This window comes from Scleropages formosus, chromosome 1 (assembly GCF_900964775.1).
Source record: "Scleropages formosus chromosome 1, fSclFor1.1, whole genome shotgun sequence".
Taxonomy (NCBI): Eukaryota; Metazoa; Chordata; class Actinopteri; order Osteoglossiformes; family Osteoglossidae; genus Scleropages; species Scleropages formosus.
In genome coordinates, this window is record NC_041806.1 from 30,971,503 (window position 1) to 30,985,311 (window position 13,809).

At 43.5% G+C, this 13,809-nt stretch overlaps 1 protein-coding gene across 5 annotated transcripts in view; it reads left to right on the forward strand.

The window, feature by feature from the left end:
• Positions 1-1,264: 1,264 nt before the first annotated feature.
• LOC108924080 (calpain-3-like) overlaps positions 1,265-13,809 on the forward strand; it is a 29,781-nt gene continuing 17,236 nt past the window's right edge. For 2 of the 5 annotated variants that reach the window (XM_018735213.2, XM_018735214.2), the window contains exons 1-2: positions 1,265-1,972; positions 10,254-10,323. In XM_018735213.2, the coding sequence (XP_018590729.1) occupies positions 1,601-1,972; positions 10,254-10,323 (442 nt within the window). In that variant the 5' untranslated portion in view covers positions 1,265-1,600. Of the gene's footprint in view, positions 1,973-4,244; positions 4,497-10,253; positions 10,324-13,809 lie in introns of those variants that run through there. The other 3 variants (XM_018735211.2, XM_018735212.2, XM_018735216.2) reach the window with 2 other exon arrangements.

Genomic DNA, 13,809 nt, shown 5'->3' on the forward strand with positions numbered 1-13,809 from the left:
TATTGTGTTAAATTGATCTTTATTAAAATAACTTGTGTTCATTTTAGTATTTTCAGCATAAATGGGTGTCAGTTTTGAGGCTCGGGGTTGTATACAATTTTTTTACCATTTATATCTTGGAGTTATGAGTTATAAAGACTTTTCAGGAATTAATTACCCTTGCAAGACTGTGGAAGACTATGTCCTAGGAGGAGGTGGAGGAATCAGATGATGTCATTTAGGAGTCATACAACATGTTTTCTGACATATCTCCATACCTCATCTGGGGCGTACCATCTCTGATTTCCCACTTGCAGTGATTTGGGAAGTTTCCATGAACACAGCGTGACCTGAAAAGTATCTGCAAGACTCCCTTTGAACTTAGATGGAGTTAAGTAGCAAGAAGAATTGTGCCTCACTGAGTGTGGATTCAGGCATGTGGCTTTCACCTTGGTGTTCCACTGTTTTCCCTCAGTCCAGAGACGTAGACCGAACTTTTTTGCTTTTAATCAATACACTATGTATACTGTCCATCCATCTGATTTCAATAACCGCTTGTCCTGAGCAGGGTCACAGTGGTCCAGGCCCTATCCTGGAAGCATTGGGCACAAGGCAGATGTGTGAGTACACTTGGTACAGGGTAGCCACACACACACACACTCAGACAGAGAGAGAGAGTTAATAGCATTACATAAAAAAGGGAAGGACATACCTTCTTTCATTCACCTGAATTGCATCTCTTTGGACTATGGGAGGAAACCAGAGCAATTGGGAGAAGCCCACACAGACACGGGAAGAACGTGCAAACTCCAGACAGACTGAGCAGGGATTGAGTCCATCTTCTCTTGCACCACTCAGGCGCTGTGAGGTTATGAGTGATGATCTTCTGGTCTGTCAATCCTACAAATATATTTTTAATAATATTAGTTGGATTTTTCAATAGATAATAGTATTTGCGTTCTTCATATTTTGATCAGGCCAAAAAGTCTATAATTCCATTACTCCAGCCCAGCATAGTGTGTGTCTGTATCTGTACCTGTAGAAGAGATTCTGCTTAATGTTAACTGGGAGAGAGTGGTAATCTTTCCACAAAATCTATTTTTATCAATAAATGTGAAAGCTTATAATTTTTTTCATACATAGAGGTCAGTCAGCAACTCTTCAGTCTGAGTTGGGGACAACTCTGGATGAATGGTGATTGGAGGGACAGTCTTTTTTTAAGTAGACCCCTCCCCTGCATTTAAGAAGTCTATATTTAGAACTAGCAGCAGAGAAGCACCAGCAAAAGTGTGTGTGTGTGTGTGTTAAAACGCCACTTTGAGCAAGCGGGTGTCGGACAAGTGGGAACTGGGGTGTAACTAGGCAAACCCCAGAGGGTAACGGAGAAAACGAGATAAGGAAGCCTGTATGGATCTGTTCCAAGGTCTCGAACCATATAACGGGGAGCTTGCCCTGGCTGGACGCTTGTCTCGGTGAAGGTGGGAGGGGAACGTTTGAACCCCTCCTCCTTGGGAACTTGATTTTAAATTTCAAAGTTCAGCTCATCTGTTCCATATTTCATGTCTCTTATTCTGTGTTGATTTTTAATACTTTGTGTGGCAATAATAACCAGGCGGCAGCAATGTTGAAGGGGAGAAAATTTGGAGACAAAGTGAGCGAGAAGGAGAAGCAGAAGGGAACTGAGAGAGAAAAGCAAGGGTTGAAGATGGCTGTAAGCGTGAAAACTCCTAAATCAGTAGCGCTGCCCACTGAAGCCTCTCCTATGCCATACAAGGTCGGTGCTCCTTCCTCTGCCCCTGGAAGCATCTACAGCGCCATCTTGAACCGTAACCACGCCGTCATCGACGCCAAGCGTCTGAAGAGCTTCACTGAGCTGAGGGACAAGTACTATCACAAGAAGGTGTTGTTTGAAGACCCTCTCTTTCCTGCTGATGACTCCTCCCTCTTCTACACCCAGAAGCTGCCCATCACCTTCGAATGGAGACGTCCACCAGTAAGTGGCTCCTTTATCCCACTGGGTGGCGCTATGCAAGTCATGCGTGGCTGAGAGCTGGTAATGCGGTGGTTCGTGCCGCTGCCTTTGGATCCAAAGGTTGCAGGTTCAAATCCTGTCTCTAGCTATGGTACTGTTGAGCGAGGTACTTACTCTCAATAGCCCACTGTTATGAAAGGGTAAATAAGTGTAGGCAGCTTCACCTCGTAAGTTGCTGTAGGAAAGTGTCGTCTCAATGAAAGAATGGAAATCTTTCAGCCTACTAGGCTCTGGCTTGGTGAGATTATGTTAGTAGTAAAGAAAAAAAATTTTAAGGCAAATTTTTGAATATTATAGGAATGAAAGTATTTATAAATTCAAAATAATTGTGCAATCCATCACGGTTTTGTCTGTTCACATTGATTTTAATGTTCTTCTAGAGACTCAGCTGTAAAAAATGAATTGAGATATCTCAGCTCCTATGAACGAAATACACACTCCTGGGCAGATTTATTCAGCTTTTGCACTAGAGCAAAATTTACACGTGTTTTTCTCAAAGGAGTGAATGGCCAAAAAAAACCGGAAAAATTTCTTCATCAATTTCTTCTCATTACAGTTCTATTTGTAGTTTTCATTTTACACTTAAAAAATATTTTATTGTAAGTTTTACTCCACTGAGAAAAAAAAAAAAAACTTGTGCAAATTTAACCCTCTGATAAACATGGTGTATACCGTCAGCACCGTGACACAGAGAAAATGATTTTGGCACGTTGATTATGGCATAGCAATGAACTGCTACATTCTAAGGTTACAACCAGCTGACACAGGAGGAGCCCAGCTGAGCTTCACAATGTTTGGCATGAAGAAATATTACGTTAAGGTGGAACCATGACAGTTATGGATGTGTCACCGGCTGTGGAGGCAGGTTTTTTAGTATGACACTACTATCCATAAAATGCATGCGGTTCGCTTCTATTTCTTAAAGGATCATTGTGCTGTTTTTTTCATGATGTGTGGAATTGTGCTGTTCCTTAATTCTGCAAAATAGCAATAACTGCAGCTAGTCTGTAAATAAGCTGGTAGTGCAGTGGTTACAATTAGTGCTTTTGGACCCAAATGATGCAAGTTTGAATCCCACATCCAGCTCTAGTATCCTTGAGCAAGGCACACACCCTAAATTTCTCCAATAAAATTACTCAGCTGTATCAATGATTAAATAATTTTAATTTTCTGAACATTGTAAGTTGGAGAAAAGTGACAGATACATGTCAATAAATATTCTAGTTGATCTGTTCAATATGCAGAATGAGGAAAAATCTTTGTTTTTTTGCTCACACTTCTGTCCTGATCTGGAAGCACCATAAAAATATTGTCCACATACAGTATAGGTACCGAACTTATTTAAGTAAATAAATTAAATAAGTGCATTAAATAAATATCTTAATAATAGTGTACAGAACAAACTGCATTTCGATAACCATGCGTCTCTTTGTATACGGATGAATGCACTTCTCCGATCTTTGAACCCTAAGTTACTTCGGAGCAAATCATCTGCATAATTAATAGATTTATAATTAAGATAAAAACTGTTTGTCCTCATGCTGTGGGGCCGTGTCTATACTACAGTCATTTGTCTGCATGATACACATGCTGTGTATCTAGCAGTGTAAGTCACCTTGGTGAATAAGGTGTGTGGGCTGATAACACTACATAGAGTTCATTGGAAGTCACTTTGGAGAAAAGCGTGTGCCAAGTAAATAAATGTAAACGTAAATATGCACCAAACTCTGCAGCATCGGTGAGGTCCTCAAAACTGATTGTCCTCAAAAAAAAACTAAATAGAGAGGTTTGTCTCCATAGGATTCAGCTCATGTGATTCTGCTGAGGTGGCTGTACTCTGAGCTCCATTGAGGACAGGTTTAAAAGTCCTGAAAGCCTTCTGCTGAGGTGGTGGATCCTACGGCCTGTCCTGTACACAGAGAGCATCACTCCCACTATTGTGAGGCCAGACAATACGGCGCGGCCATACAGCCGACAGGGGGCCAGGGGTCCCACCATCATTGTTCGGGTCCCAATGAGAGTCCCATGAAATGGGGACTTTTTTGTGCGCACGCGTGTGCTCATTTTTTACTCCACCCATGTTCGCAATATGACAGGAAAAGAGTGACATCATCGAAAAAAGGTGGCCAATCGCGCACCAGGGACCTGGCTTTATGCCAGGGTTTTTAGGCTTGTTAATGTATAGTGGAGATAGCAAACGACTGTTTTTTAGAAAAAAAAAAGTCAGGTTGCAATGACTTACACACCGTCCGGCTTTTTCTGCGACCGGCTGATCCGGGAAAGGGAGCGCAAGGATGGGGAAGGGTCCCTCAACAAGCCCTTGCGCTTTGGTGGCCAGGACTTTGCTGCCATCAAGCAGGAGAGCCTCCAGAAGAAGGTTCTGTTTGAGGACGATGTCTTCCCAGCCACAGTGGACTCCTTGGGTTTCAAGGAGCTGGGACAGAAGTCAAACAAGGTCAAGAATATTGTCTGGAAGAGGCCCAAGGTATGAAGGGGGAGAGCAGGGTGGCTGTATGGAGGCCTGTAGCTCATGCAGGGAGGAGAGATGAGATGGGAGGGAAAGCAATAGGAGGAGGCAACCATTCAAAATGGTGGCTTGTTCCCTTCCAGTGGCACTCTGCTGGCACTGGGGTGGCGGGTGGAGGTGAAACTAATAGCTGGCAAAGGAAAATGCCCTTTAAGGATTTAGTCGTGCCTTAAGCAGTCCACTGACCTGTGGAATGGACGAGATCTCTTACCTGTGGTGCAGTATCACCAGTGTGGTGGTTCCACCAAGAGCAGGACACCAGTTGAGTTGGCAGTTTGACATGGTCTTCTGGAGCTCCTTCCTTCATGTGCAGTTACACTTGCACAGGCTTACAGGCCAGTATTGAGTACAGAATCTCCTGATGAGATCAGTGAGGAAACCTACTGGATATAATGGCTAACAAAACTGGCACATGTGTCATGAAAAGAAAAAGGCTCTCTAACCAAAGGGGGAAATACAGTATATAATTAAAATTATTGCAGTAGAATTTTTCATTGTAGTTTGTAGTGGGGTGAGCTGGTAGCATGGAGGTTCGAGCTGTTACTGCTGAACCCAAGGGTTGCAGGTTTGATTCCCCTCTATAGTTGCAGTACCCTTGATGAGGTCAATGTGTAAATTCATTACCGTGATTACTTCACGTGTTTCTGATTTATCAATCTGTCATAGCAAAACAGTACTAAAGACAGTCAAAATTTACCGGAACAGCTTTTTCAAGAAAGTGAGGCAATTTAGAGGTAAAAATGTCCGTTTTATGCTTTTTAATACATCATCAACAACCACTTATCCCAAGCCTTACCCAGCAACACAGAGCATAGGGCCAGCACCCTGGACAGGATGCCAATCCATCACAAGGCACTCCGAGCAGGGCTCAAACTCCGGACCCACCGCACAGCAGGCACTGGCTGAACCCGCCATACCACACCACATCACACTCCTCTAGTCTCTCACCTGTATTTGGCAAATATTCCTGTGTTTCTCATCCATTTCATAAGGCATATTTATTTTCACCCGCAATGTTTTCCAAGTGGGGGATGCGGTGGCGCAGTGGGTTGGACCGCAGTCCTGCTCTTTGGTGGGTCTGGGGTTCGAGTCCCGCTTGGGGTGCCTTGCGACGGACTGGCGTCCCGTCCTGGGTGTGTCCCCTTCCCCTTACGCCCTGTGTTGCCGGGTAGGCTCCGGTTTCCCGTGACCCCGTGAGGGACAAGCGGTTCTGAAAATGTGTGTGTGTGTTTTCCAAGTGTTAAAGTTTCATATTCAATTAATATATTTTATTTAATACAGTAACTAAGGTTTTTGCTCATGGAACCTTAGGAATTCATAAAAGTATAGTGAAAATGTATATTGGATGTGTACATAGAAGCATTATAAGATGTTTCTGTGAGTCTGGAGTTAATCTGAGTCTTTTTTGGAAACATTGCTTCAGGTTTTAACGCAGGATTAATTTTATTGTACTTTATTTGCCCTGGCCGGCCCTTCTGGGCTGTTCTCTGTGCCAGTGTAACCCCAGCTCGGTGGATTGAAGAGGTCAGTGATGATCCTGCCACCTGCAGGTCACCCCAGGTAGAGGTAAATGTGCCCTGGAGCTCATGGCCATCTGGAAAGGCTATCAACGCAAATCTGTGACCTACATATTCTGTACACGTTACTCCTTGTGTTTTTTAAAGTGAGGACATGAGAATAAAAATAGCTGTAGAGTGCCTCATAAAAGTGAGATCACTGACCGATTATTAAGACAGACCAGATGATAAGACCAGACCGACAAATTATTAAAACCAGTTTTGCAGTTATAGGAAATAACCATTAAGAAGTGATGTGCTTTGACCATTTGGTTACTTTGCAAGTTTTTTGTACTTATATACAGTTACAAAAGCTAGCAAGAAGCTGTCCTGTTGGCTATAGAGGTCAAATCATAAAAATGGTCACAGAGTAATAAAAATTGCATTTTTGACAAAGTAAACACAAAGTAGTAAGTAGACAATAAGTCAAGATTAAATAAATAAAAGTAGGTGGAGGTCACTTACAAGAGCACAAAAGGACCTTCAGTAAAAGAACAAGATACCAGTAGTTCGTCCTCCAGTGTCTCCAATACGGGGGGTGTGGTGGTGCAGTGGTGCAGTGGGTTTGGCTGGCTCCTGCTCTCTGGTGGGTCTGGGGTTTGCGTCCCGCGTGGGTTGCTTTGTGATGGACTGGCGTCCTGTCCTGGGTGTGTCTTCTCCCCCTCCAGCCTTGTGCCCTGTGTTGCCGGGTTAGGCTCCGGTTCACCGCAACCCTGCTTGGGACAAGCGGTTTCCGTCAGTGTGTATGTCTCCATTAACAGATCCGAATGTAATACTTTGACATTCTCTGTCTGTAACTGAAGCTTAGTGAAATGTCCTTGCGGCTTATTGCTTTAACATGCTTAGTGCATTCCTGGACTTCCATACATTGGCACACTCATTTTTTTCTCGTTGGAACATAGAATGACACAAATCACATTTGAGTAATAAACCGGTTGCAGCTGTTTTTAGCATTGTACACCTTCTGCTTTATTTAGTGATAGATAGAGTGTATTACAGATGTCATACAGTTGAACACAGAGTCAATGAGTTTAAGTGCTGAGGAGCAACTCAAGAACTGGAATGCTTCTGTGAATGTGTTGCCTGCTTAGACCAGACAGTGCAATGGAATGAACACAGGTATCGTGGAGAGGGGAGAACACTGGAACACGGGATCACTGAAAGACTGAAACGTTGCATTTCATCTGAAACATGCACAGTCAAAGAGGTTTCATCTAAAATGTTGCTTCTGCAAGCATGGGACACCATCCTGTGTTCTGGCAAAAGTTCACAGGATGTCAAGCTTTATTTTTAAGCATAAGATATTTCAGCTGGGGGTGTTGTGGCATGGTAGGTTTGGCCAGTGCCTGGTGTGGGGCAGGTCTGGGGTCTGAGCCCTGCTTGGGGTGCCTTGTGATGGACTGGCATCCCGTCCCAGGTGTTTCCCTTGCGCCCTCTATTTCCGGGATAGGCTTTACTTGCCACAGCCCTACCTGGGACAAGCAGTTGTTGATGTTGATTATTTTCATCTTTTAATGGTTTTTAAAAGTGTTTAGATGTGGTTGCATGGAGCAATTTTGCTTCAAATAGTCTAAAATGTATTTTCTACTAGGTGTCACCATCCAAAATCTGGTGAAACGGCTAGGTGCTGTGAGGCAGCAGCGCTACATGCTGCACCACCCAATACAAATGATACTTATTAATATTATTCTTACAGCTAAACATAATACATATGAGTGTTGAAGTTTTTTAAGTTTTATTTTCTGTTCCAATTTTTTTCACATTTTACGAGTATTGTTTAATTGTAACATGCTAGCACTTCTAAAATTGGCATGCAAGAAGAAAATACGCTTGACATTGCATATATCCAGTATGAAAGGGTATAAAAATATATTGAAGTTCTGTGTGTCCTTATATAATAGGGTCACATACAGCACAAAAACCACAATGGCTTACACAAATATCCCTTTTAATAGTTGGCTTATTTTTATCTACAACGGTGTTTTTGCACATGAAGCGGTCATTGTAATACCACGAAGTTCTGTATCGCTGCACTGCCGTTTGCATCAGTTTGTGACTGAATCAAGTTTAGCAATCTTCTCATTAGCCTGGAAACAATGATGGCTAGACGTACAAATAGCGATTAAATGGCGGCGGTTGGACTCCCAAAAACCAACCACAAAGTATGTACTTCCTACTTCTTATAACATTGATCGAACATTTTTGTGCATATTGTCTATGGCACTTTGTGAGAGACAGAGGCAATGATCTTGTGAATTTTATGTCTTTATACCATAAAGATCAGTGAGCCAAACCATGAATATGTCTTCATCCAGGGTGTACCCTATCTCATACCTTATGCTTCCTGCACAGACACTAGACCACCACAACCCTGTATTAAAAAACTGGTTATTGACAATAAACTAATAAAATATAACATTAAAATATTATTTAGACGTAATAATTTTTGTTACAAGTATGTTTAAGATACCACCAAGGTGCTATAAGGGTAAAATATGTTGGTATTTGCCTTTCTGTGAACAAAGAGGGTCTCAAAATGCATCTCTTTTGGACTCACTTCTCCCATGAGCACATCTGTTATGTATTTGATAAACATGTACTATTTAAATGTGTAATAATTTTAAAAAGACTCTATATGCAGCTACTGGTTGGTATAATGTACACTGGTTCATGCCGTAAACACAAAATTACCTTTTATTTTGGTATAGTAATAAATTTCTGATGAAAGCTGACCCAAATGCCAAAAACGCTTTAGTTGTTGGCACTGCAGACAATTGCTGTATCAGCCTTTCATCCTCCCTGTCTTGTAATATCTTAAGCTATTTATATGTCTGCACTTAGGCATAATTGTAAACTCTCATAACTCTTAAAATTTTTGAGATAAGGATTATATGTCAGAGATGGCTTATACCCCTTACAGGTATGAACTATGTAGTAGTTGTTCTCACTACAGGCCAGCTAAGGAGCTATTGAGGTTGTCACAGCTTTGCTTCAGGTCCTCTGATTATTATTATTATTATTATTATTATTGGGGTGCAGTGGCGCAGCGGGTTTGGCTGGGTCCCACTCTCTGGTGGGTCTGGGGTTTGAGTCCCGCTTGGGGTGCCTTGTAATGGACTGGCGTCCCATCCTGGATGTTTCCCCCCCCCCCCCAGCCTTGCGCCCTGTGTTGCCGGGTTAGCCTTCACCTCGCTGCGACCCCACTCGGGACAAGCAGCTTCAACCAGTGTGCGTGTGTGTGTGTGTGTGTGTGTGTGTGTGTGTGTTATTATTATTACTGCCTACGTAAAAAGTCTTGACTTCATTTTTTACTCATTTATACAGCTGAGTAATTTAAATTATATATTATATATTATAATATATAATTATAATTATAATTATATAGAAGCTACCATTTCTTCTTCAAGCCTTCTCTACTCCTGCTACAATAATACCGGACAAAAATAAACAAAGCTTCTGTCATGTCATCTGACTGTAATCCTATAATACTATAAATAATATATAAATATAACAAATAAATAAAATACACACACACACACACACACACACACACACACACACACACACACACACACACACATTTTCTGAACCGCTTGTCCCATACGGGGTCGCAGGGAACCGGAGCCTAACCCGGCAACACAGGGCGTAAGGCCGGAGGGGGAGGGGAACACACCCAGGACGGGACGCCAGTCCGTCGCAAGGCACCCCAAGTGGGACTCGAACCCCAGACCCACCGGAGAGCAGGACCCGGTCAAACCCACTGCGCCCCCATATAAATAAAATAATTATATTATTTTGTAATAAAATAAATTGATGTACCCCAAAATTAATGATGGACCCATGTATTAAATAACAATACATGTAAATTAGAAATTATAATACATTAATAATAATTATTATTTTCCGCCAGTCACTTTGTAATGGTCCATATTTACTATGACCTGCCTATACAATCTGTCATGGTGTAACAGTTGATAGGCACTGTGACTCAATGAAGGATATACTTCAACACTCAGTTTTTTCAACATCTGGATCAGTTGGATCAGCTCAAGCTCTATCAAGTTCCGTTTCACTGCTGGAGAAGAACTTCACCCACTGTCCTGACCAGACTAATCAAGAGGCATCTGTGAACCTCTCTGTCTCTGAATGTGTTCTGCAGGAGATCTGTGAAAGTCCACAGTTCATTGTGGGAGGAGCCAACAGAACCGACATCTGCCAGGGAGATCTGGGTAAGACACTTAAAGACCTTACTATTTGTAAAGAGAATTGTGTCCCAGACACGATTATGGCTTTGCATATAACTTCAGAACTAGCCACAGTGACAACATCACCAGTAACTTGAATAATCATATGAAAACTTGTTTACATTCTGTGCAAGGCCAGAGTATCTCCAGTTGCTGTCAATCACACGTTCTTCTTAATTTCCGATCTGAACTGTATTTGTCCAAGGCATCCAGTTACGGTATCCTCCCTAACACCTGACCTCTAAAGCATGTGATGAGGTGATCCAGCTGAAACATGTGACAATCAAACAAAGTGACAGCCCCAAGCTTTCTGCCAGAAATGTAATAACATGGAGGGCTGTGTAGGTTTCACCTTGTCCTTGCATGTTCCGGTAGCTACTACATGTCAAAGGTATTGTCCTCGGTCAGTTTTGCTTGTCAAGTCAAGAACATGCGCCCGTGTACAGGGTCCTTCCGTTCATTCCAGAATATCAGAAGCATACTGGGGAGAGGATGAACCCCAGTGAGGGGACTCACGTGGGCTGGACCAAGTATGTAGGCCGGGAGCCAGGGAAGGGGTGTGTAAGGTTGACCAGTGCCAGAGTAGTTTCTGCCTCACCTCTTCAAGGCCTTGCCTTCATAAGCTCCTCAGATGAAATCCAACCGTATCTCTTAGTTCCACTCTGTGAGTGGGAACAAACTTGAGGAAGTAGGAAAGCAGACTAATGGCTAACGTTGTTCCCGGATAGCTAACAGCTAATGTTGTTCCCTCACCACATATTGTAGCTAACAGCTAATGTTGTTCCTTACCATATAGCTAACAGGTAATGGCAGGAAACAAGCTGTGCTGTTTTGTTTTATCAAAAGCTGTGCTGTCAGCAATAATATGGGTAGAATCCTATGATATCTCTCATGGTAGGTGTGACTGTAGAATAATTGCTCAGAGCTCTCAAAGAAGGTGGTTTACATGGCATAGACAGGTATAAGCTCTCTTAAATTTTAATTAGAAAAATGTCTCATCCTACCATTCTGAAGTAAAGTGGAATTTAAAGGCTTTCCGCTTCCTCTGTTTTTTGTTCTGACTTTTCTTTAAAGTAAATACGGTGTTCATAAACTTGTCTCATTGTTACTCGTTGTTAAAATTACTCAAGATGGGATACTATCATGTTTTATTAATCCTTGCAGGATTAACCCCCCTTGAGGAAAATTCTGGAAAATTCCTCTGTGGGGAAGCCTGCCTGGGTCTGGTTAAAATTAACCTTGTAGCACCTTACTCTGAGCTTCTTTTCTATTTGAGCCAGAATATTACTTTACCGTCATGTTTTTCTTCTCATATAGGGAGTTTATGACTGACCTAAGCAGAAGGAAGCCATGCTTTTTTAATCGCCTTTATTGGACCTTTTTTTCTGTCCTAAACTTGATTTTTTGCCATACAGGTGGTCCCCGATTTACGATGGGGTTACGTTCCGCGAAACCCATCATAAGTCAAAAATGCATTTAATCCATTTAACCTACCGAACATCATAGCGTAGCATACGTGCAGTGCCCCCCTCTTCTTTTCCTCCCAGTAGCAGGAGACACATGGGCTTTCTGTGACATTATGGATGCACAAAACACACCTCTACGTGACAGACTGGGAGATGTGGATCGCTGCTGCTGCTCGGCATCTCGAGAGAGTATCGCACGGCATATCGCTTGCCTGGGAAAAAATCTAAATTCAATATTCGAAGTACAGTTTCTACTGAATGTCTATCGCTTGCTCACCATCGTAAAGGTGAAAAATCGTAAGTCAAACCATCGTAAGTCGAGGAGCATCTGTGAATACCTGTCTTAGTTGGGGGCACCACAAAGCACTTTGTAACTTCATAGTGCTGGCAATATTCTGTGTTGTACTTTGGCTGAATCAATAAAGTATTTTGCCAAATTGGATGCAGGAGTTATTGTTTCCCTCCACACTCTGCAAAATGCACCTTTGCACACTTGGGAGGTGGACTATGTGGCTGAACCCTGGATTAGCAGAGAGAGCGGAGTCTGAGGGGCAGAGACAACTGTGGACACATGTATGAATGATGAAAGAAACCACTTAGTTTGAAGGGCAAGAGCAAGAGTCCAGTTGTGAACAAATACAAGACTGAAGTAGTCACTGGAGCTGTGGAGGACCAGCATTCCTCCACTTTCCCCTTGGAGGTGTGATGACTACAAGAGTAAAGGGGTGTAATCACAATCTATCAGCATGTGACCACAAGGCAGCTGCACGCAATGCTGCTAATGAATACCATTACCAGCTAAGCGAACCCAAAACCGTTTGCTATTCCCAGCACATTGCATTGAGTCCAAAAATAGCGACGATGTGCACCAGCAAGCCCTGGAGATCAAATTAGCCCTTCTGCTGAATGCTTAGTCTAGGGTTGGCAGGTCAGACATTATGCCTGACAGTGCTTGTTAATATGGATAATTAGATATGTTAGGGATATCTTCCTGTAACCCTTCTGGGTCAAATTTGTCAACAATACGTTACCACGTTAGCACACAAAACATGACCGAAATTGTCTGTGAAATCCATTTACAACAATGACCTTTATAAAACTGGATTCATGAAGATTGTGTAATGGAAAAATAATCATCCATCTTCCATCCATCTTCCTCCGCTTTTATCCGGGGCCGGGTCGCGGGAGCAGCAGTCCGAGCAGAGTCCTCCAGACTTCCCTCTCCCCGCACACCTCCTCCAGTTCCTCTGGGGGAACCCCAAGGCGTTCCCAGGCCAGCCGGGAGACATAGTCTCTCCAACGTGTCCTGGGTCTGCCCCGAGGCCTCCTCCCAGTGGGACAAGCCCGGAACACCTCCCTAGGGAGGCGTCCAGGAGGCATCCGGAACAGATGCCCGAGCCACCTCAACTGGCTCCTCTCGATGCGGAGGAGCAGCGGCTCTACTCCGAGCTCCTCCCGGGTGACTGAGCTCCTCACCCTATCCCTAAGGGTGTGCCCAGCCACCCTGCCAAGGAAACTCATTTCTGCCGCTTGTATCCGCGATCTCATTCTTTCGGTCATGATCCAGAGTTCATGACCATAGGTGAGGGTAGGAACGTAGATCGACCGGTAAATTGAGAGCTTTGCCTTACGACTCAGCTCCCTCTTCACCACAACAGACCGGTACAATGACCGCATTACTGCAGACGCCGCACCGATCCGTCTGTCAACCTGCCGCTCCATTTTTCCCTCACTCGTGAACAAGACCCCGAGATACTTAAACTCCTCCACTTGAGGGAGCAACTCCCCCCTAACCCGGAGGGGGCAATCCACCTTTTTCCGACTGAGAACCATGGCCTCGGATTTGGAGGTGCTGATTCTCATCCCCGCCGCTTCGCACTTGGCTGCAAACCTCCCCAGTGCACGCTGCAAGTCTTGACTTGATGAAGCCAACAGGACCACATCGTCCGCAAAAAGCAGAGACGAGATCTCGCGGCCACCAAAACAGACACCCTCCGTTCCCTGA